This window comes from Cygnus olor, chromosome 8 (assembly GCF_009769625.2).
Source record: "Cygnus olor isolate bCygOlo1 chromosome 8, bCygOlo1.pri.v2, whole genome shotgun sequence".
Lineage (NCBI taxonomy): Eukaryota > Metazoa > Chordata > Aves > Anseriformes > Anatidae > Cygnus > Cygnus olor.
Window position 1 is genome coordinate 31,959,998 of NC_049176.1, and position 23,524 is coordinate 31,983,521.

The following is a 23,524-nucleotide window of genomic DNA, read 5'->3' on the forward strand; positions in this document are numbered from 1 at the left end:
CGGGGCTGCCCCTGCCCGCGGCTGCAGCTCCCCCGCGCGGAGCCCTCGCTCGGACCGCGCCGGTCCCCGGGGCCCCGAGGCCCGCAGCCCGAGCAGCCCCTGCCCTGCCCGCCGGGGCTCGGTGCCGCACGCGTGTGGCGGCGAGCATCGGTCGTCGGCTTTTCCTTCCGTGCCGCTGAACCTCCAGGAGCCGAGGATGGCTCGGGCTCACCTTGTTCTCGTGTGACGTGCAGCCGAGCGTTTTCCTTCCCTAGCGTGGTCTCCGTGCGCTGCTTCCACTTCGGGTTCTCGTTATTTCTTTTGCAGATGAAGTCAGCGCTCCCAGCAGGATCCCTTGAAACGTTCTGGGGCACGGCTGATACCCGCTCGTCCCCTTGCGATGGCAAACGCCTGGTCCAGATTTAGGGAGTCGCCGGTGGTGAGGGTGAGTGGTTTTCCCAACACGCGGGTCAGCAGCGTGGCAGCTTCCGTACACGGAGGCACTGATCGGTGTCATCGGGTTCAAACCCGACTCAGTTCAAACAGCTCTTTGGTGACCTGAAATTGAATTACTTCCCTTTCTCCCTGACCAAGGCTGGAGCTGGAATTATCTGGGCTCTTGCCTGTATCTGGCATCGGTTGTTGCTGCTGCCAGCAGCGCCCTATCCTCCTCTCAAAAGCTGTTTTGTTGGGTCTCCGGTGTTATATCCATACTAAATTCCCATACTAAATTCCTATAACCTTTCTTGCTCTTTTTCCCACCATTTCTAAATTATTCCATACAGTCACTACTTTCAACCTACACTAGGAGTGTTTTGTGGTAGTACTGTGATAAACCCGCTTCCAAATTGAGACTATAAATGACTATATGCTGTGAACGTCAGTACCACAGTGTCCTGCAATTGCTTCTTTTGGTGCACTACATGCTTAGAGATGCACCAGCAAATCTATTAAACAGCGATGAAATCCAAACATAAAATCCAAGAGAACTCTTCTGTCTCTTGTACACACAGACAGATCATCTTCAGTTTGATTTGTCTTTTTTTCTCTTTAGCTGGACAAGATCCTGAGCTAACACAGCAGCTGAAGTGGATGAGAACATCGATAGCTCAGAAAGCTGTGAGAGCATGTGCTGAAGATGCCAAGACTTTCTGAAGCTGGTAGGATGTCTGAAGATATTGTTACACCTTGTTAGAACTGACGCCGATGTTGTTAAATAGCCTCGTTTCATGTTACAATATTTTCTTTGCTCATGAGCAGGAATCTCTGTCTCGTTCTCTATAGTCAGCTACAGGTAACTCATTTAACTCATCGTTCCTGTCAAAGCAGAGTTAACAGTTTAAAGCGGTTTTAAGAGTTTTATAGATTACAAGTGCTATTAACAAAGCTCAGCCTAAAATACTGCCCTACTCAGTCAGGTTTTACTTTGTATGATCAAGTGTGCACGACGAAGGCCAAATCATGAACTGGGAAGAGTCACATTTCTAATAGATAAGAACCTTACTAGAAATGATGGGTTTCTTTATCAATTATTGAGCTGTGGTTTCTTTGTTAATTCAATGCTTTCTAGGACGTGCAGAACAATCTGTCCTTAAAGGAAGGAAACCAGACTATAGTATCACAGATGTATGATAGAAGAATGTCATTTGCAAAATAATCCAGAGCTGGGAACAATACTGACACTAAAATGGGAGGTAAACAGCCTAAAGTAGAAAGTCTGCAAAAGCGTGAGGGAAAATATATTCTCCCCCCCCCCCCCTTTTTCATTTGGACATTGAGTTTTTGGTGCTTCTGTGAGTTCAGCATGTATTTTCTGTCTGTCCGTCCCCCCCCCCCCCCCCAGCCCTTTGGAAAATTCTTATGCCATCATTTGATACTGTGCTTTATATTCATGTCCCTCAGTTTTACAGTGGAAATGTTCCCTGCTAGCTTAGTTGTGTGTTATTTCTGGATGGGGTCCATAACCATGAAAAAGCACCAGAGTATCATTTCTATTTTTCCAAACTAAGTATGAAGCACTCCACAGATTATTTTTTTTTTCCCCAAACATGTAAGCATCCTTTTTCCAATAAAAATACAACTCATTTTGATAATGGTAGAACAGGTAGAGCTAGTAAGTTGCACAAGACTTGCTCAAATCTGTCATCATACTTGAACTCATCACTCTGTCCTGTTGCTCCCTTGTCCAAATTTTGGAAAAGTTTGTACAATTATCTGCACTCTTGCACTTAAGAAAGCCAAAACAGACACCCTATTAGCTCATGTTACTTGTGATTAAAGAACAAAAAATCCTTTATGTTAAAGGATCCCATCCAGGAAATTCTATAACCAGTGATAATTTTTTCATTAATGCTCCAAGAACAAATAATGAAATTTATTTCAAAAACAAAAAACAAACACCAACAAACCACTGACTTCCTTCCCCATAAGCATGTGAAAGCTATAGCAGAGAAATTCAAGCAGAGATAACGTCCCTAACACAGAAACTCCTCAGATAGGAATAAATGGCAGGGACGGGTTGACCCTGAGGCATTGCCATGAACGCAGAGACACCCCCATGTGTAAGAGGACTCTGAGCTTCAAATGTTTTGGAGGGAGGTCTGGTCTTTGTAGTAGCCCATCTGTAAACGATGTACCTGCTGATGTCTACACACACCACCAAGCAGCATCAAGGACAGGCACTGAAGTTTCTGGATCAATATAATAGTGCTTATTGTTCAAACACCTAAGTTTGCAAGGTAAGGAAGTGATCAAAGATGAAGCATCACACAGCTTCCACGCCACATGCTCCCACTCAGTCTCCATGAGTTAGCAGCAGACGCTGGGCTGGCTGTGCACGATCTTCGTGTTACAGACTGGATCATTCAGCAGCCTTTTGAGAACCTCAGTTTTGAAAGGGTGGCAGTGAGACTTAATGCAGAGAGGGTGATGCACGTAACACCAGTCAAAAATCCATGGCATAATTAAAACATCCATCTGGTTCAGTCTTCTGCCATTTAAAGTTTATCTTTTCAGACTGTGTAAGAACATTCACATTAGGATCTTAGTGACTCATCTGGCATTTGACTAGAAAAGGACTTGATCTTTGTCCTTCCTAAAGGAAGATATTGTGAAATAAGACCCCACAGAACAACTGCTTAATCTCAGGTAGTCCATGATAATTACTTGTACTGGACATGAGTGTACAGGAGTTAGTTACCTGGTGCAGAAGTTAAACAATCTCGCTCTAAGATGCACCAACTTGTACACTGTAATGCTTGGTATTAACGGACTACCTGAATTTAGACTATTAAAAGGACAAAGATTTTAAAGTAGTGGATTTTACTGTATTGCCAAACTGAATAAAATTAGTTTTTTTTATGACTTACTTTCTAGCTTTCAATTACTACAGAAGAATGCTTACACGAAAAACAACATTACAATTCATGATAGCATTTAATTCTTAGAAAAACGCATTAGAACTAAACTTAACCTAATCAAAACCTGGCCTCCCTGCCCATTACAAACGTCACTGGTCTTTGATGAAGCTTCACAGAAATACCTGCTTATTTCCATAGGCATCGATTCATCTGGTCCTAAGGGCTAAACGCTGGGCAAGGGGAGCTTACAAAAAAATTTACTGCTAGGCCACCAAGGGTAGTTCCCAACCTTCAAAAAATCCCAACAAGAACAACTAAGGAAAACAAAGCCAACAACCAAAAAGCAAACACCACACTTTTTTTTTTTTTTTTTACAGCCTGAGCCTAACCTAGCTTTGTGTTTCATCAGAGGTGGGCCACGATCAGTCATTTATTTCCCAATTTGGCAACTAAATTTGTAACAGGCAGGAAGGACTTCCACAGTTGCTGTGCCTTTGTATTTCAAACTGTAGTAATCAAAATAATTCAAACATTGTTTCCTCTAAAAATTTTCTGAAGCTATGGAATACATACCAAGTATCTTGAAATTTCAGAAAAATATTTTAAACATGTTGCTTAATTCCAAAATTATTTTTAGTACTTTCAGCAATCTGAAAGTTTATGATGCATGTGGCAAGTGGACACATTGTCCTTCCTGCACTGCAGTAGCAGAAAAAATCACTAGTGTAAGTTATAAAGAAAGATTTGCTTGTGTGTCTAAGAAAAAGCACTCACTACATAGTTGACTCACAGGTTTTATTTACACTCGTCTACAGAATCATTTTGCTTTACATTTCATCTAAGCCAAATGAAACCATAATTTTCCTTTGTCTGTAGGCTATCGCTTGCTAAATTTAAAAATTTTCATCTGTTAAGTACAGCAACAATTTTAATACAAAGCACAAGAAAAAAACTAAGGGGTAACAACATAGCATCTATTAGATCTGATTTTTACACTTTAGTAGTTGGACTTTAAAGTTGTCAGAGGCACAGTTACAAGACTAACCTGCTCTTGTGCAATCTACACACATTTAGCATGGAAGTTAGTTATCAAGAAAGCATTAAAGAAGAAATTGCAGGGCTTTTTTTTCTGCAAAAAGATTATCAAAATATTTCTACACCAAAAAACATGTTGCTTATATAACAGTCCAAAAGAAGTGTCTTTAAAAAAAAAAGCAGAATGCAGTTTTTAGTTTTGCTCCGTTTGTTTTGGTGCAGTTCATTTTAAAAATCAGCTGTCAACTATGGGTTTTAAGTTTTACAATTGAAATACTTGTAGATATATTGCTGTTTGCTTCCTTAAAAAGAATAATTTTCCTTAGCATACTTACCTTGCGATGGCACTGAAGATACTTAAACCTTTCTTAATCAAACGGAGCTCAAGAGAGACCAAGTTTTAATGTGATATTACTAGTAAAATAAATTCCATAAAGCATTTTAAGCCATAAATTAAACATTTAAGGGAAAAAGAGTGATTGATGAAGAACACATTTAAGATGTCAGAACTTTCTACAGTTTATTAATTTTCATTTTTAAATATAAATAAAATTCAGATACCTTGAAAATTTGTCTGCCGAAAATGAATTTTACAGATGGCCTGCAGAAACTTCACTTGATTCCAAGAAGCTAGTTCCATATTCCTCCTCAAGAGTAGCTCCTACACGATCCTTTTGTAAGAAAGGATCGCAAAGTCCAGGATCCATGCATGTGAAAATACTGCAGCCAGTACCAGCTGCAGAAAGTGCACTTTGCTGACTGCAGCGAACAGTTTCTACAGAGACAGGCACTGGCAGCTAAGAGACTTGAGCAGTGGAGAGGATAGCGCCCCACGCCTCAAACATCCTCGCCTTGAAGGAATGAAGTCCATTTCACTCAACAGAACTGTACGATGGGCTGCGTACTTAATAGCTGTTCTGCACTGAGCAGAAGAGAAAGAGGGGGGCATTGATCTACACTTTTACTTAAACACGGAAAAACAAAAAATACTTCGACCTAAAGAGCTCACTACTTTGATCCAACAGGCAACAACAGCCCTACCGCTACACTAATCTTTTGTGGTCCCGTAAGAGCTACATCAAACAAGGAGCTGGATGCAGAAAGTTCATGGGTTCCTCCGATATCCTCAGATACTTTTTTTAATTGCCACATGAAGAGCAGAGTTGCATTTGAACATATCCAACCCACAATTGCTCATACGTAAGAGCGCCAGAAATCAAGTAACTGAATCTTTCAAGATAATGATAAAAAAACCTTACTCCAAAAACCAAAACAACAAACAAAACCCAAAAAACTTCACACCTCCTCTAGGGAGTTTATGGCTTAAAATGCTATCTCACTTTTTGTTTCATGAATGAACAAAGCTGCAGTTTTCCAGAAAGCAAGGACAGACATGCACCTCTACTAGCAGATTTAGCACTTCTGACCAAGTAAGACACCGACTTCTTAAAAATGTCTCATGCACTGACTGGATTTTTTTTTTAATGTGACTTAATACATTATTTCTTTTTAGAACTTGTACGGGAACCAGAATGGGAAGATCCAGATGATGATCTGCAGCGTCTGTAAGATATAAATGGAGAAAGCATGCAAAGAAATAAGTTGAAATCAATTTTAACATCCACTTTGAGTAGTCTGTATCCTATAATAGCTGGAAGCCAAGTATATTTGATAGGGGCCTTATCAGAATATAAAGATAACTTTACACCACTTTAAGCTTATGAATATGAATTTAATACTAAAAATGTACAGTAAGTTTAATATTGAAAGTAGAAAACAACTTCTAAATGCAATATTTACTTAGGAAAATAAATCAATAACGTACACATTAACACTTTCACACACTGAAAGAATGGTGACCCAAGTCTTTCTGTGGAACACATTCCTAACAGGAGAAGTTTCATTGGAGAGGGAGGGGGAAAAAAGCGCAATTACAGGTTTTAATATGAAGTAATAGAATAGGGAAAGTGAGAAAACTACTTTTAATATCAAAGTAACTGCTCAGATTCAGTTGTTTCCCAGTGAAACTCAGTTCTTCAGAAAAAAAAAAAAAATCACACATTTAAATACACCCATTCTTATTCTACATAAACCCAAACCTTTCGGGTGACCGTGATCTCGATCGTCTTTTTTTGCGATCACCAGATGAAGAAGATCTAGAACGACTTCGCTTCTTGCTTCTCTCGGGGGATGACGACGAACGAGAGCTTGAGTAAGATCTTTTTCTTGGGGTTGAAGACCCCCTGTAGGACCTGGAGCTGGATCTTTATTGATTAAGAAATAAATCAGATTTAATTCTGGTATAATACAGAAAGAACAAAGAAAGAACAAAAAGAGACAGTTCTCATGAAGACTCACTACTATATATACATCGGTGTTTTATCAAAAGAAGTTTGTGGATGCTTTAATACTTACTCCTTAGTTAATTGCCAATAAAAACTTCTACTGCCGTAGTAGCTCTCTTAATAAATTTTGCTAAATATAGCGTTTCTTGATACGCAGACCACCAATGGTTGGGAAACCTCTTTCCAGCATTCATCAGTACTATGCAATGGGACAAACAAGCAATGGGAGACTGGGACAGGAGACAGCCTATATAAGGACCTTCCTCAGTAGTTACATTCACAAAAACAAAACGGTGTGAAAATCACGTACCGATTTAACCATGTTTTGCTTCATATTAAAGGATATTTCACAATGGAACTTTAATTGTAAAGTAGCCTTCATCTTACTAGAGCAGGGAAAAACCCTCAGAAGGAATATTTACAAAACTCAGAATAAATCTGGGTAGATAGTAAGACTTTCCAAAACCAAAATATTAAAAAATAACCTTAGCATACAGTCATTTGGGCATTTAAAAAAGATGAACCAGCTTCACTTACAAGCACTTAAAAATCAAGTTTGTTATCTAAAAATAAGAAAAAAGAAAAATCACACTTCTGGAAAATGTAACAGAGCTAGAAAGTCCTAAAGCATAATTCTGAAATTATATAAGTTATATAAAAGTACCTAACAAGACTTTCTTCAGTAAGCTGGATAGAACTTTTTACAAAAAAAAGAATAAAAAACAAAAATGAATAAAAAAACAGAGTGCATGTTGTTGGTAAAATACTTCCAGGGTTCTCATTGTAAATAACGAAGCAGTCCTATTTCCAGCAAGCTAATGCACTGAGGACACTCGGTGGATGCTGCGTGGTACAAGCAAATAACCCAGCTCAGCTGACGAGCCTTCAGCATCTACTGGGTCTACTGGGGCACGGGCACTCTTACGTTCCTAAAAGCACCGACTCCATCTGACACTGAACCTCATGTGAACAGCCAGGGAATGTTTTTGCCACCAAAGAGCAGCGGCACCATTTGTGATCAGTCTTCTCAACTCCCATTTCTTTTCCTTACTTTACAGTTTTAAGATTCTTACACGCATGGAGATGGGAGCAATCTTCATTTCACTGCAAAAGGATAGTCCTAGCAACGGGATGACTGCAAGGACACCTCAAGGAACGTATAAGGCTTCTGTTACTTACTCTCTCCCGCGCAGTGCAGTATCTGCTCTACGGGAAATGTCAGCTAGCTCAAGCTCCTGTCAGCTTCACGTGATTTACTGTCCAACATTTTTATACATTCCCCCCACATTTATAAAGATAACGGCTGCACTATCTAGTGGAAATTAAGTTATCGCTACACACAAAAATAGAAGCATAGCATATTTTCTGATGTTCTTCCACATCAAGTAGCCCAAGTGGAAACAGCAAAAATTACTGAAGCAAGTAAACATGCATTCAGATTCTTCTTCCTTCAAAGTGAAGATCTGTGGCGTCCACTCGTCTAGCTTAGATCAGACTTAAACTCTTCAAACAAAACCTCGCATTCTCATGAAACACATCTGTAGTGGTAACAATCTTGTGACGAGACCCCAGGAATTCTGATTTCCAAGATAAAAATGAGTTAATGTTTTTTGACCAGCATAATGTTACGATGAAATAAACAAGTGGTTGGTTCTTCCGCCCTTTTTTCTCTCTGCAAGGAGAGAGTGCTACCTCATTCACCTTGATTTCGACCCACGAGATCTAGAGTGTTCTCTGGAACTGGAACGAGATCTTGATCTGGAACTGGAAGAACTTCTTGAATGGGACCTGAAACAACACAGAAGACTTTTTCCAGTATCTGACTTTTATTTAGCAGAGTAACTGCTAGTGGTAGCAGCAGAGACAACTACGCAAAGACAACAAGGGCTAGATTCACTACAGGAGTGACAACTGCGCCCTACCTCCCGACATGTTATATTTGGTAACAGTAACTTTAACATAGTAAGATGGTGCATTCAAAAATTTAGAGAAGTCAGCTTTTTATTATGTTTCCTAAAACAAAGCACAAACATTAAACAGGGTTGCAGCTGTTTTGGAAAATGAATCAAACAACTGCACAACCATTAATTATTTCATGAAATCAACGCCTGAACTTTTAGTTTGTGCTTTAATTGGAAACCACCATTTTCCTTGAAAAGCAGATTAGATTAAGAGTATTGGAACTCAAGTTTTCCCCAAGACAGTTCTCACAAGCATTCTGTAAACAATTCTCAGTTTTTGCCGCGATTTTCTCCTGCATTAAAAATCAAACAGTAGTTAACTCTTGGCTAAAATACAGACAGGTCTAACACTACTCGTAACTACTTAGATGTCTTCAAATTTGTCATGTTGATGGAGTTTCTTTAAAGCACAAACCACAATGAATATGTAAAAACGGCAGGAGACTTGTTGTAACAGTAACAGCTGTAAAAAGAAGCACATTCTAATAATCTTTTCAGGCAAAATACACGTGCTGTCAATCTCCCGGTTTATATTGTTACCACGTCTTTTTCATTTCACTTTACCAAACAAAAGCAGTATGAATGCTTGCTTTCTAACTAGAAAAATATACTTAAAGTTGGAAAAAAAAGAAAACCAAACCCACAGAAAACTATCCATAAATAGCAACTGATTCTGCCAGTGAATTATCTGTAACTAGAAGCACAGCAGAGAGTTGAAAGTTCCCTAGCAGATTTCAGTCAACTGAAACTACTTTTTAGTTAGGTGTTAACATTTTGGAGTCATGAATGAGGTTATGGCCATATGAAACTACCTCTTCTGCCTTCTTTGACTTTCCCACCCCTAAACCTAAGAGCTGCACTCTCTGCAGCCAGTACAGGCTGCATTTATGTCCTCATGTGGGACAATACTTCCTCAGAAGTGAGGGATCGTCCTACACATCTCACTTTATCCACAAAAATAGCTAACAGCCAGTCAGCTCAGTGTTATTCAAAATGCTCCTCCACAGAACCATATGGCAACTACTAGTCTCAAGGAGGCATTTGAGTGAGTAGGGAGGGTGAAAACAGGTATTTTTAAGAACATATCTCACAGAGGAGTTAGCATGAAAAAAAGCATGATAACAATGTGGAGAAAGACAGAAGGGAGAGAGTAGCTGACACCTGGTTAGTATGAAGGTCTGAAGAATTTGGGCAGCAATCAGAGCAGTCAGAACTGAGAGGTGCAGTTACAAAGCTACAAAGATTAGAAGAAACCTGAACTTTATGTATATGATGTTTACGATGAGCTAGCACCAATTTGGTCTGAAACCTATCAGTATCATCACTGTATTAGTTGTAAGGCAGCTGAAAAGCTGTAACAGGCTTCACGTGATGTGATTCCAAAAAAAATTATTGAACTGCTCATGTGTTACTAAATTTAAACAAAGTGAACTCTTGAATCTACCCAGCAGACATTTTTTGGGACCCCATGACCAAAATCATAGAATCACAGAATGGTTTGGGTTGGAAGCAACCTTTAAAGATCATCTAGTCCAATCTTTCACTACATCAGGTTGCCCAAAGCCCCATCCAACCTGACTTTGAACACTTCCAGGGATGGGGCACGCACAACCTCTTTGGGCAACCTATTCTACTGTCTCACCACCCACATCAGGATTTTTTTTTTTAAATAAGACTTTAGAGTTACTCTGACAGCACTGCCACTGTATTGAAAGCTTTACTGCTTCCCATCAAATTAAGTTCAAGTTTCTTGTTTTGATTTCCAGGATAACTTCCATTCTGTCCTTTCACTGAGTCTGTCTGGACTGCATCGCTGCCCTCTTCTGCTACTTCCTTCTTTAACAATCCCACCCATCTGATCCACTGTTCAACACCTCCGCTCAATATTACTGAAAACAAGCACAACCATTGAACCACTTACGGTCAACAACCCTAAAAATAAAACTGAAAAGTTTAGAAAAAACACTTGAAGAATTCAATTGAAATACCAGCTTAATTCACTAAAAGCAGCAAGATACAAAAAGCCTTCTTACTGAGGATCAACAGAAGGCCAGAACAGAACATCGTCTACCTCTGTAAGTCGTGTACATAAAATTGTTAACATTATTAAACTAAAACTGTAAGGCAATCAAAAAAAAGTAAATAGAGAAGTTAGATACTGACATTTTGCCTGGCGTTACCCTTGACCTGTACCCGTTTACCTGGACCTAGACCTTGAGCTTGAATGAGAGGATGAGCGCGATGAAGATCGTGAGTGGGAGGATCGGGACTTAGAACGACTGCGCCTATTGGATTTCTTTTTCTTATTAGTGTCCTCTTCTTCACTGGCATCAAGATTATATTTTGAGAGGTCAGCATCATCTTCATCCTCATCCTGAAAAATTCAGACATTCAAGAAATACCTAAGAAATACTTTTATTGGGTTTGTCACTTTTTTCTTAACATAACCTGTATGTTTTATTTGGTGTTTAGTTCAACCTTTGAAAATATTGTTCTTAGGGCATTAAATGAGGCCTCAAGTGCGCTTAATGAGATCTAAAAAGTTATACAGTAGAGGGACTGAAAATTTACGTTTCAAAACAGAATAATAAAAAGACTGCAAACAAACATTTGAAGTCTTCACTATCCCATTTTATATTATTTAAGGAAGTTTCATTTTATGAAGTAATTTTAAAAGGCTGTAAGTAAACTTCAGGAACATTCCCCTTATGCCAAACTTTACCTACTACTAAACAACACTATAGTAGTCATTAAAAATTTGCTAGCAACAAAATAAAACAAACAAAAAATGACACTACCTCATCCAATTTATATTTGGAAAGATCTTCATCCTCATCCTCCTCATCTTCCCCTTCCGATTCCTTATCTTCTACTTCCTTCAGGATAGATGCAGGACCAACTGGCTTTCCTCTGTACTTTTTCTTTTTGCGACCAAACTAAGAAATTTCATTCCATTAGAATATCACTTATGAAAAATCATTTCCAACTCGTATTTTTTGATAAGACTTCTTCTATGAGAAAATAAATGCACATCAATTTTAAATGAGATATTATTCAAGGGAAAGGAGAAGCAGGAGGAAATATCAATTAGCAACAAGAAAATTTTAAGAGATGTTTGTCAGATACGATTAGTACCTCCAGACAAGATTAATGGAAATCCAATTTTAACAAAGAGTTATTGTTACATTTGTGTTTATATCTTTATAAAAACAACATTGAATGTATCCGAAAACAGCATGCATTACCCTGAAACCAACTCCTTAAGCACATTAATGAACACAGCTTGTAGCAGTTTAACTTGAACCGATTCTCATTTTGTAGCCCCCAGAAGACAACATAGATGCACTCGCTTTCAGTTCACAGCTTTTACACTTGAGCGTTTGGCAGAGATGCATCACGAGGTATTCCTGACTGGCATTTTCCCCCATCAGGAACACAAATGTAAACACACACATCCTCAACACAAGCCACGCGATACGTGTCTCTCCACAGTAACGCATGTGCCTCAGCTTACCTCGTCATACTCCCCATCTGATTCTTCACGTTCTATGTATTCAACATTCTCTCGTTCATTAAATCCTCCTCCGTATCCTTTAAAAAGTGGTAAAATAAGACAAGCTCTTGTGCTGCGCCAAATTCAGCTACATTAAGCACAAGCTTTAGAATAAGTGGCTTCAGTGGCTTTATAAATATATGCCACGAGAATGCAGTGTGATCTCCAGAAGAACATGAGTTGTTCCCACACACCTATTACAAATACTTTCTGAGAAACCTAATTGAGAAAACGGATTAAATCACATAAACAGAGATGTAACAGCATTGAAAAGAATGAAAACGAGTAAGTCAGGATTATAGCCCTGCTGAGCAACCGATTCCACAGAAGAGCCACGGCAGGGCTGCAGCACCTGACAGCTGCTTGGCGTGGGGAAGCACCAGAACACCTCCAGGGGCCTGACCGAAGGCTGCTGCCCTCGAAGCCCAACGCCCCCTGTGACGGCGGCAAGCCGCAGGCTCAGGAAAGCGGCCAGCTGCAGAGGTGAGGGCAACGCTCGCTAGCTGCTCTCCCACTGCTGGTGCTGCCAAAGCCCCTTTCCCACAGGCAGCTCCCTCGCGGCTTCTGGGCACCCCGGTCCGCTGCCTTACTGCAACTGTTCTGGGACACGACGCCGAATACAGACCCTCAGGGAGCAGTAAGAAAAAAAACGTCCTGTGGTTGCTTTGAATTGCACAACTGCCAATTCCCTTAAGAAACTCGCTATTCCTTTTCATAAGGCAAGTGGAAAACTCAAACGACTCATTTCAATTTCAGCTAAGCCTGTAACTTGCTGCAGGTACCCGCGACATGCTGCGCGTGATGTACACAACCACAAACTTACTCTGAAGGATACCAGAACTCGAAAGAAATTTAGAAGTATTCTTTTTAAATAATAAGCTCTGTGCTCTTCTCCGAGCTTTTTTATTTTTATGCTTTAATGTTATAATCTATGCATTATACTCACTGCCTGATCCCATTTACAGTGGTAACACTACGAACAGTTATGACCCCACAAGGATATCCTCCGTTCTAGTCACTGCTCGGCTTCATTGTTAATGCAGAAGGAACTTAAAATGCATCAGTGTGACCAGACTTCCAGCCTCATTAAAAAATACAGTCTGAGCTGTAAGGCCTTGAAACACTGTTCTTGTGACTGCAGAGTCCTCTGTAGACAGGCACAGTATATACTAGACTTCTTCGAGGTTAGGAAAATACTGCATTACTCCTTCCAAACTCTTCAGAATCAAAATCAAATATTGTGGTGGTTTAAAGCAAACGTTTGATGACCTTCCAAACATAACCATCACATACTCAATTTTCTACGCTACTAAAAGTGTAAGAACCTACAGATTTGTTTACATACAAAAGATTATTCAATTTTGCTAGTCCTACCATGAAAACAGTCCCTTTGATTAAATTATATTGATTTATAAAAAGGAATTTCTTACAGTAATTCGAGTATTTTAAAGCCACCTACAGCTTACCTGTCCGTTCCTCCAACTTAGCATACTTGGGAGTGTTACACATATTACATTCTGATCTTCTGGCCCAGTTCACGTTACCACATCTTCAGAGGGGGAAAAAAACCAAAGCATAAATAAGAAACATTTTATTTCAAATTATAAAGCTTAAGTGTTAAGGCAACGCTTCAAGAAATCATAATAATCTATCTGCCAAGTTTCAGCAGTGATTCGCAGTCACTAACACAGCACAGGCAACTCTTGGGCCAACAGTCACCAAGACAGAACTACAGAACTGTGAGAGCTCGTGGGTATTTTGCCAGCATGAAGGTGACAGGACGGTGAGGACTGCACTTGACAAATCATGGGGAAAGAATTAAAACTAACGGGCAGATAAGGTAACGGAAGCGAGACTGTCCAAACTTTGTTAACACATAATTTAAGTTATATTTTACCTGACGTAAAACCTGAAGAGATATTCCAGGGGAATAATACTTATAAGCAGGCCTCATCACCCACTGCAGCACAGCTGCACTTACACACCTCCGTTACTGCACTGCTATCTTACAGCGCACTTGAGAGCCACTCACACTCCAGCCACCCGTAAGCCTATCACCGGGACACCGCTCAATCCCAAAGAGCAGAGCAGGTGGTCCACGAGGCAGCCTGGCCTCCCCCAAACCTGGAGGGGCAGCAGCCCTGGAACGTGCCATCGAGCGGACTCCCTCAGTGAGGCGTGCTGGTCTCACGCTACAGAACCGCCAGACTGAACAGAGCCAAGCGCTGACAGAACGGGTGACTGCTGGTTATCCCTGCACACGGACTGCCCGTTGTCCCCGTCACCCTGCCTGCACACTCAGGACGCACTGTGCAGAGGTGCTACCTGCACGCTCGGTCACCGTAAGACTGCCAAACGGATGTACAGACGTGGGTCTCTTCTATTTTCTTACGGTCTGAAACAGCCTGCTGCACCAACACGTGCAAGGGCTTTTGCTCATCACTGGCACTCTGCTTTATTGAGGTAAAATTGTGTTTGGGTTGCAGCAAACGCAAGCTGGGAAGAAAACCCAGCCAGGTTTCACTGGTTAAAAAGCTCAGAAAGCTCAGTCAACTAGCAAAACCCCAAATCCTTCAAAGCCCTCCAGAAAATCTGGTGGCTCCTTTCAAACAAAAAGACCCCCAAACCCCTGAAGTATTTTACGAAGGCAGTCCTTTGCTAACGTAGACCTTCACATTCTCAAGTGATGACTTCCGATATCAGCTATGAATTTAACTCTGTGCTAAGCTTTACTCATAAAGTATTTAGTGACTATTGGAAATAAACTACTAAAATACAGCGTAGGTGTTACTTCTATCATCTGTTTGTTCCAAACCCGCGACGTGTCCTGACTTACCTGACAAAAATATGAACTTTACTTTTCTAGCCCTGATTTTTTAACCTTTCCCCAGTCCCGTTAATCAAATACCTGCTGCCCGCCAAACAAAAGGGAACGCTGTCCCCAGGGCAAAGCCCTTCCCGTGGAAGGCCCGGAGGCTCTGGTCGCTCTGTTCCCACCCGTACCGCCACCCTTACCCTGACAGACCTCAATACACCGCCGTGCGCGGTCCCGGCGCCCCCCCCCCCGTGCCGTTTTCAGGGCCCGTACGTTTTGCACTGCCAGTCGTTGGCGCTGAAGAGGCCGCGGCTCTTCTCCGCCAGCGTCTTCCCGATCTCCGTGCCCCCGGCCTTCATCATCTTGGCTTCGGTGGTTTTCTCTGCAACACACCAACACACGCACACACACACACACCCATCGCGGGCACGTCCCGGCGGCACCGGGCCGTGAGGGGCCGTGAGGGGCCGTGAGGGGCCGTGAGGGGCCGTGAGGGGCCGGGCCGGGCCGTGCCGCTCACCTCTCCCGCAGCGGTTGCAGCTGGTTCTCCTCGCGAAGTTCACGTTCCCGCACCTGCGGAGGAGCACACGGTGACACGGGCCCCGCCTCGCCTCGCCTCGCCGCCCCCCCCACCCCCGGTCCCGTCCCGGTCCCGTCCCGGCCCGCTCACTTCTTGTCGGGGCAGATCCAGTCCCCGTCGCTCACGCGGAAATTCTTGGTCGACATCTTGGGGCCGCCGCCGAGCCGCGGGAGGACGGGGGGGAAGGGCCGGGGCCCTGCTCCGCGCGGGCTGCCCCGCAGCGCCTGCACCCCGCTGCCGCAGCGAGCCGGGCGGCCGCCGGGCGGGATTTCGCTCAGGCACCGGCCCGGCCGCCTCAGCGCGGCCGCGGGGAGAGGGCGAGAGGGAGGCGCGCCCCCAGCGGGCCGGAGGGCTGCCTGCCGGCCGCCCGCCGCGCATGCGCACGGCGGGGCTGGCGGGGCTGTGAGGCTGCGCGGCCCTCAGCGCGGTGGCGGCCGCTGCGGTGCTGCGGAGCTCCCCGGGCCGAGCTCCCCGGTCCCTGTGTTTACGAAACTGAGTCAGACCCAAGCACTTAAATTCCGTTTTTTGGCTGTACGCGGCCTAAGGAGTGGCACCGCGCTGACAGGCAGCGCAGCCGGCAGAGTTTAACACCTCGGTGATTTATTTCCCAAAGCGACGTGCCCTTACGGCACTGAATTATCAGCCCAAGCCCAAAAGAATTACCGCAGTCCCAGCACCGCGATAGACGGCAAAAAGTCGTCTTTGGCCGCTTTGTCAGCCCAGATCTTTAACACGAAGTAAATACCAAACTTGACGCAGTCCGGAGGATGCGGTGCTGCCCCCAGAGCCGGGAGGAGTCACGGCCGCCACCGCAGGGTGCCCGCGGCACGGCAGGTGGCACTGCGGGAACGCGCGGTTCCCCGTTCCCTTAGGGAGTCAGAGGCCTGCTTTTGTGGAATTCAGGGGTTTAAATATTAATACGTAGATAAATCTATCCCCCCAATAAATAAATAAACAAACAAACAAATAAATAAAAGCGTCACTGTCACCACGCGGGTTCTGAATGCAGGATTCTCTCTGACTTGCGCATGCTGTGGGACGTGAAGTGGCAAGGGGCATCCAGGCCACACGGGACATGTCTGCATCCAGACCATGCAGTAGTGTCTGCACCCAGACCTCCTGCGAGCCAGAGTCCTCCACCGCCTCCTGGCACTGCCCCGCTGCTCAGGCGAGGCTCTGCTTACATCAGGGGGATAAGAGCAGTAACCGAAACCAGAAACTGGCCCCAGGAAGTCCGTTCATTCCCAGGTACCTTCGGGAAAGTGCCTTTCAGAAGTAACAGGAGCGTCAGTCATACGGTGTAATGTCAGGGAAACACAAAGCATCCAGATCTACAGAATAAACTAATGTGTGATGGAAGGTTTTATTCACCTGTAATGTTCTTTTACTTTTTAAAAAACTTGTCCAGAAAAACTTGTCCAAAACTAGCGTGTTAGAAGAAAATCAGTATCTGGTCACCTCAGTAAGAAGTGGATTGAACTTTAACGTGCTTAGGAAAGACGCTGCTTGGAACTCGTGGTTTCCCGTTGAAGTCGCTGTTTGTGAGTCCACCACAACACTCAGAATTTGGGTCTCTCTCAGGTTGGTGTCTGCAGAAGCACTGAAGGATGGACTGAGCCTGCTCGGATTTCACTGCTTTCGGGTGGCTTCTGTGCAGATACAAGGGTTGACTTCAACAGAACAAAATTTAAAATGAGCATGGAGGATACCTCTCTGTCGTGAATGACAAAATGCTCGTGCTGTTCAGGTCATTAAAGAAGATCCCTTATCAGTAATTTCGAGGACAGGAATTTGTTCCTAATCTCCGAATTGCTCCTCAGGGAAATCAAGGTATATAAATCTTACTTTCTATGTTAAGAAATGAATCAGAGTATGTACTTTCTGTTTTAAAAATAAGCATAGGCAAAAATGTAATTCACCTGATAATAATTTCAGGCTTAAATATTTTAAAACATACCAAAAATAATGAGAAGAGTATTTCAGTGGTATTTGTCTTCTGCTGAAGGAGACTCCCCAGAGAAGTCTCTAGCCAGGTAGCTACAGCCCAAAGTTTGAAGCAATCAGCCAGATTGTGAAAACAGGACCTTTCCCTGTAAGTGCAGAGGGAGTGTGTCTGTAACTTCTGGTTTTTTTCCAGTCCATTTACTTCAAAGCTTATATTAAAAGCTGAAAAGCCTACTGGGGACTGAAAAAAACATGGCTTATCATTTAATTTATGAATAAATTTATTTAATTTATGAACATCTTAATTAATTTATGGAGCAAGATCCAAATGGACAAGATCTTAAGTCCTGAAGGGCACTGTGACCAGGCACAATCAACTCAGCTCAGTGGCTATGTAGGGTACTCCCTTTATTTAATAAACCAATTAGCCTTGCTTAAAGATTTTTGATATGCTGATTTTTTTTCCCTGTGTTTCTTACACAAAGCTTCATTAAAACATCTACTCCTCATTTCAAAACAGTTTGTGAACGTTTTTGTTGGATTCCTGTTTCTATCACAATACATTTTGGCTTCAAGTATATGTAAGCACTTGATAATAGCCAAGTAAATGAGAAACACATCACCCGTCATTTTAACATAATGAAACGGAACAGTTGAGAATGAAAAGAATGTGTGGAAAACTATTTAATTGGCCTGGCTCTAGACAGCCAGTGCCTACCAACAAGCACTGAACATCAGTTTTCCTGAAGAAAAACTGAATGGTACGAAGGCCAGCCAGGATCCCAGCCAGGTAATTAAACGAAGGTTGCCCGTGCTTCATTGCTCTTTCATTCTGTTCTTCATGTCACCTTCCGGTACGATGTCGGCATGCCACGCTCTTTATTCAGCAGTATGGGGCACCTAGGTTTTTAAGCATCACTTTAAGGCACTCGAGGCCTTGTTGATGCTTTCCAAGACACAATAGTAATAATAATTTCGTATTTGTGAGTTAAAAATGCAATGTGCTTCCATCAGGTGAAATCTAACTGTTATATAAACCTTTGTGTTGCTGTAGTTGAACATACACAGAAGCATACTGCAACATAATGTTTGACTGTTGCCTTTTTAAAAAAATACCATGACTTGACTGATAGCATTTAGGCAAGAAATTGTGAAAACGCAGTGCCTACGTTAAAAAGTGCAAATGCTGTCCACGTTTCAAAACACGCCCGGGTTTATGATGTACAATGAAATATAACGACTGCTGTGCTGGAAGGTAGCTTTAGGATGTACCATCGCATTTGGAGAGTTGGCCTTCCAAACTTTGTTTCAATTTTCCCGACTGACAGACGCTTGGTAATAGAATTTTTCAGGCGAATGATGGGTACTGTCACGTCACTCAAACTGACATGCTTTTGGAGGAAAGATTTTCTTCAAATGTGACCTTTACAGAAGGTTAGACATTGCTTGTCACTTAATAATTTAATAATTACAGAATATATCAATCCTGCCGAGAGTACATTAAATCACAATATAAATGTTATAAATAACAGTTTAGATATGATTGTTTTAGTAAGAGTAGGGTTGGCAGATGTTCCCTAGCTCATACAAAGGTGTGCCAAAAAGGGACTCCCAGAGGCGCTCAGCCCCTACCTCTGTCCAGAGGTACAGCCGAGTAGAGGCCGCTCGTGGCGGCTGTCAGCTGAATCCGAAGCTAGAGATGTCCCGTCCATGCTCCGTGAGCCGTCCTGTCACCCAGCCTCTGCCATTTACAGCCAAGCAACAAGTAGCAGTCAGAAATATTTCTCACCTAAATCTTCCTTCCTGCAGATTCAGCAGATGACATTTTGCTTTTCCATCAGTTAGAACAACTGATGGAAAGCAAAAAGTCGATTATTATTTATCGACATCCTCTTGCAAATGTGAAGGGACTGTTCCTCTTCTCTATACTTCAAACAAACGTGTATTTTTAAAACTCTTCGCCTGGGCCCAGTTTTCTAGATCTTCAGGGATTTTTGTTGCTGTGCTCTTGGGAGGCGCAGCAGAGTGCAGGGGTGCAGGCTGTGTGCCGTGCTGCAGCTGAGGACCGGGCTGGAGAGGGGAGATTTCATTTGGCTTCTGTGCAGTGCTCCTGCTCGTGCGTGTTAGGAAGAGACTTCTTTCCCAACAGTATCACACCATGAATTTGTGCTCAGTTTATGGCTCACCATAGAGCAGCGCTTTTTGCAGTGGAGTTCCTCTTCCACTTACTCGCTATTTAAGAATTATATATGTGATTTCTTCCTTCAAAGTCTAATACTTTGCATGTGGTCTGAGCTGATTTTCTTTTTTATTAATCTGAGATCAATTCTCCAAATATCAAGGTAATTCTGAATACTTAACTGATCTTTCAAATTTTTTTTGATTTTCTCTTTGGTTGAAGCTGGACTGCATTTCCTTGACTGGTGCACCCGAATGTCACGCCAATGAGGCGCAGACTTTCTCAAGTGGGGGCGGATCATACCCAGCTATTTCCCTCCTGCTTGGTGGAGAAGCTCAATGGAGTGAAATGAAGTTCAACGTGACATATCCAAATTTTGTTTTCACATAAAATTTGTATCTTTTTTGAAGCTATGCTTGTTATTTACCATCGTGCTATATATTAAATATTATTATATGCCATTACTAAGCTGAAAACAGGAAATACTTGGCCTAAACAGTGTGTGAAACTACCTGTTTAAAAGGAAAAATGTGCGTGCCCATTGCCTTGACACCTTCCCTGCCTGCTTTGTACATTGTGCTCTGGTTCTACCAAGCCTTTGCATCCACCACCAACTCATAATTGAGACATAACGTGGAGTTTCAATAGACAAATGTGTTTTAGGGACTATGGAAATGGATCATATTTCATCATTACATTTTTACTCCCAAACAATAACAATATATTCTTTAACCGAGCTCTCAGTGGTGTTGACAACAGCCTTTCCTGCAATCAGAGTTGTGATACAGATGCATTATTTTCTCCAGCAATTTTTACCTGTCAGACAGTTGTTTTAGTTCTAGTGCTCCTTCTCAGAAATAAATAAGGACTCGTGATACATGTCACTCTTTTGACAGGAAAATCCAAGCATATATTTGCCCAAAATTGAGTTGACATTTGCAATACAGTTTAGGATGTTTTTTTTTTTTTTAAAGAGTCACAGGAGATCGGGTAGAGTTTTTAAACGTAATCTCCAAAGCAGTTGTAAAATAAAGTAACGTTACCTCATCATTTAGGAGAAGTAACCTATCCAGCAGAGATGTTTCCGCATATGTGAAAAGGTACAGTTAAAAGGGACGCAGTCCATGAATGGGAGCTGCAGTGACGCAGTATCTCCAAACCATCGGAAGACTTGGTAATGCAGTAGCTAAATATTCTGCGGGTAGCTCGATCTAGCAAGATGCCAGAGCTGACATAAGCAGGGATATAGAGTTGAGCTACTCGTGTGAGCTGGACATCACCGGTGACGACTGCCCTGTCTCAGAAATTAATTAGTACCTGCCCCACCAAAGTGGTAGATGAAGTAGAGCTCGTGCTGCAATTTAACAGCACAGGCTCCACCACTTCTCGTCTGTAAGAGTTTTGGCAATGCAGGACAGATCCCTCTGCAGGAGATGGCAGAGGAAGCGACCGAATGTGCGACACAAGCAGAACACGTCTGCGAGCCGCCCCATGAGACAACGTGAAAGAGCTCATGCAGTTCTAGGTGGAACATTTTTAGCAGGTAGGGAAAAGAAGAAGGTGCCTCTGAGACCAAATTTAATAAAGACAAATATAAATTACTAAAAGGTATGGTGAGGCCAATTACTTGATAGGGGAAATCGAATATTGAGGGATGGAGATTAAAAGAACTTGGCTTACCGTGCCCTAGCAAAGTACAGGTGGAGAGGAGCAGTGATGATTCCTTATTAATACATTCAGAGATGGTAAATATAAATGAAGGGTAAGGATTCTCTGAGTTAGAGGATAAATGACAGGATCAAATAGCTATGAATTGATCATGAATACATTTTGATAGAAAAGAGTCTAGCCATCCAAGAAATAAAGGTCTGTTGTGGCTTTCCAAATAAAATGAGGGAAGAAAGATTCTAAATAATTTAAGATGGAGCTTGGTAAACTTATGGGAAGGGTATTTGGATTTAAGAGGACAGCTCTGGGGCTGCTGGGCCGCTGGGGTCCCTCACTTCCTCGTCTCTTCCCTCTCTCTTTTCCCTGACCCACTGCAATGTCTTCCACGACTGGACTGAAGGGTTCCCCTCTGGGATCAGAGGGGTGCTCAGGGTGATTCTGCTCGTCAGGGGGTTGGACTGGATGATCTTCAGAGGTCCCTTCCTACCTCGGCCATTCTGTCATTCTATGAGTCTGTCAGAAAAGAAAACAATTAAAAAAAAAAAAAAAAACACAAGACATTGCTTATTCCTTTTCCAGCAAGCTGCCAGTGCCCCACGATCTCTGCCAATTGCTCTGTGGGTACCTCGGTCTCCTTCCTCTCTGGTCTCTCGCTACCTCCCTAAAGCACGGAGGGCATTTCCCGCGTCCGGACATGGCAGTTCAGGTGAGCAGGTGACACTGGTTCTAATGACGACGTGTGCGTGGTTTTTGGAGGGTGGTGTCTGGTAGGCTCTGTGCCTGCGTGTCCCTAAAGGAGCAATAAGGTCTCTGCAGGATGAGCAGAGCACAAACCCTTGACACACAGTGATTAAAGGAGTGACATGTTTAAGAAGCATATACACATAAATAAGCCAATCTTTATGATGCTCAAAAGGTATATCTGAACACCATGTAGGTGAGACACAGAATAAATAACGCCCTTTACCCAAACTGACAGCTATAATTACCACGGTTCATGAAAGCTTATTTTCGATACAAACTTGTATGAGCGAAAGCATTTAATGGACAAGTGCAGTCAACTTAGAAGTAAAGGTGAGGCATGCATAAAGTAGATCTAATATGTATTTTTTAAAAGCCAGGTTGGAAAGAGTTCATCCTTCAGGGAGTCATTGTCAAGCAAACAAGGTGTGATTAACCTTTCCCGTGCTCGTCCTCCTCTGCTCTTCTTATGCTGCGTGGCATCATCGCTAATTAAGGTGCCGCTGAGCTCCCTGCCGCAGGAGGGGCTGTTGGATTTTGTCTGCCTGAGCTCCGGAGGGACATAGCAGGACCCTTCCCTCGCATGTGCCTGAGGGCTCGGAGGTTCCCAGCCCTTTGCGGGAGGTGTTGCTACTTTTCTATGTCCTTTGCTTGCCTGCTCACAGTCTGCCCTCATTGAGATAACAGCATTGTGTGGAAGATCTTGCAGAGCAGTGTTTTCTCCTAGCATGAGACCAAAATCCGGAGTTGAGCAGACAAAAGTGTAACTTGGTCGCAGAAAGAGCTCATCCCTTCACAGCCAGTCTAGGTTATTCTTTATTTTCTACCGTGCCCCCATACATGTAAATCAAGCGTGTTTGGCAGAGTATTGCCTCGGCACTCTCTCTGAAAACAAGGAACACAGTTCATTCACACGTCCCAGTTGATGGAAACATGGCCATAGTGCATTGTTAGGAACAATTCCAGAAGAATGAGCCTAAAGTTTTTTGTTCTAATTCCCAACCTACTCTTGCCAGCTATACTTTTATTAATGGACATTGAATTTTACCAGTTTAGGACTCTGAAGTCAGAATTAGGCTGCCGGCCCCTCCTCTGGTTTCCGAGTGGTGTCCTCACACCTACAGCTCATTTCTGTGGTTTTGCTTTTTGCTTCTTACTGAAGTGAAATGCTTTGCTTCTCCTTCAAATTTTGTTTTGACGAAAGAAAACAACAAACAAATTAATCTGGCTCAGGACATGAACACGCACCTCAGCCAGGGAACAGGCAGCAGAATACCCTGGGGTTTGCTGTTCATTTCTCGGAGGTGCACCCATGCAACCATGTCCAAGGAGAACCGTGGATATTCCTTCACCACCAGAGAATCT

General features: G+C 42.7%; 1 protein-coding gene and 1 long non-coding RNA gene across 5 annotated transcripts; one reads left to right on the plus strand and one right to left on the minus strand.

Annotated features, from left to right (window-relative positions):
• Positions 1-268: 268 nt before the first annotated feature.
• LOC121073714 lies at positions 269-6,204 on the plus strand. Its single transcript, XR_005821904.1, has 3 exons — positions 269-424; positions 1,034-1,139; positions 5,887-6,204. It is a non-coding gene; the product is annotated as an uncharacterized LOC121073714 (long non-coding RNA).
• On the minus strand, positions 304-15,930 carry ZRANB2 (zinc finger RANBP2-type containing 2). 4 transcript variants are annotated; one of them, XM_040564958.1, is made up of 12 exons: positions 15,718-15,930; positions 15,568-15,620; positions 15,321-15,429; positions 13,699-13,781; positions 12,194-12,270; positions 11,478-11,615; positions 10,881-11,053; positions 8,420-8,506; positions 6,473-6,637; positions 5,887-5,936; positions 1,034-1,139; positions 304-424 (listed from the first exon to the last, which is right to left on the minus strand). In XM_040564958.1, the coding sequence occupies exons 1-11, from the start codon at positions 15,771-15,773 to the stop codon at positions 1,051-1,053; spliced, it is 1,080 nt and encodes a 359-aa protein (XP_040420892.1). In that variant the 5' UTR covers positions 15,774-15,930; the 3' UTR covers positions 304-424; positions 1,034-1,050. The 4 variants fall into 4 exon arrangements, with proteins under 4 accessions (XP_040420892.1, XP_040420890.1, XP_040420893.1 ...); XM_040564956.1 differs by having other exon boundaries at positions 15,321-15,620; positions 15,718-15,872; XM_040564959.1 differs by lacking the exons at positions 304-424; positions 1,034-1,139 and having other exon boundaries at positions 4,120-5,936.
• Positions 15,931-23,524: the final 7,594 nt, after the last annotated feature.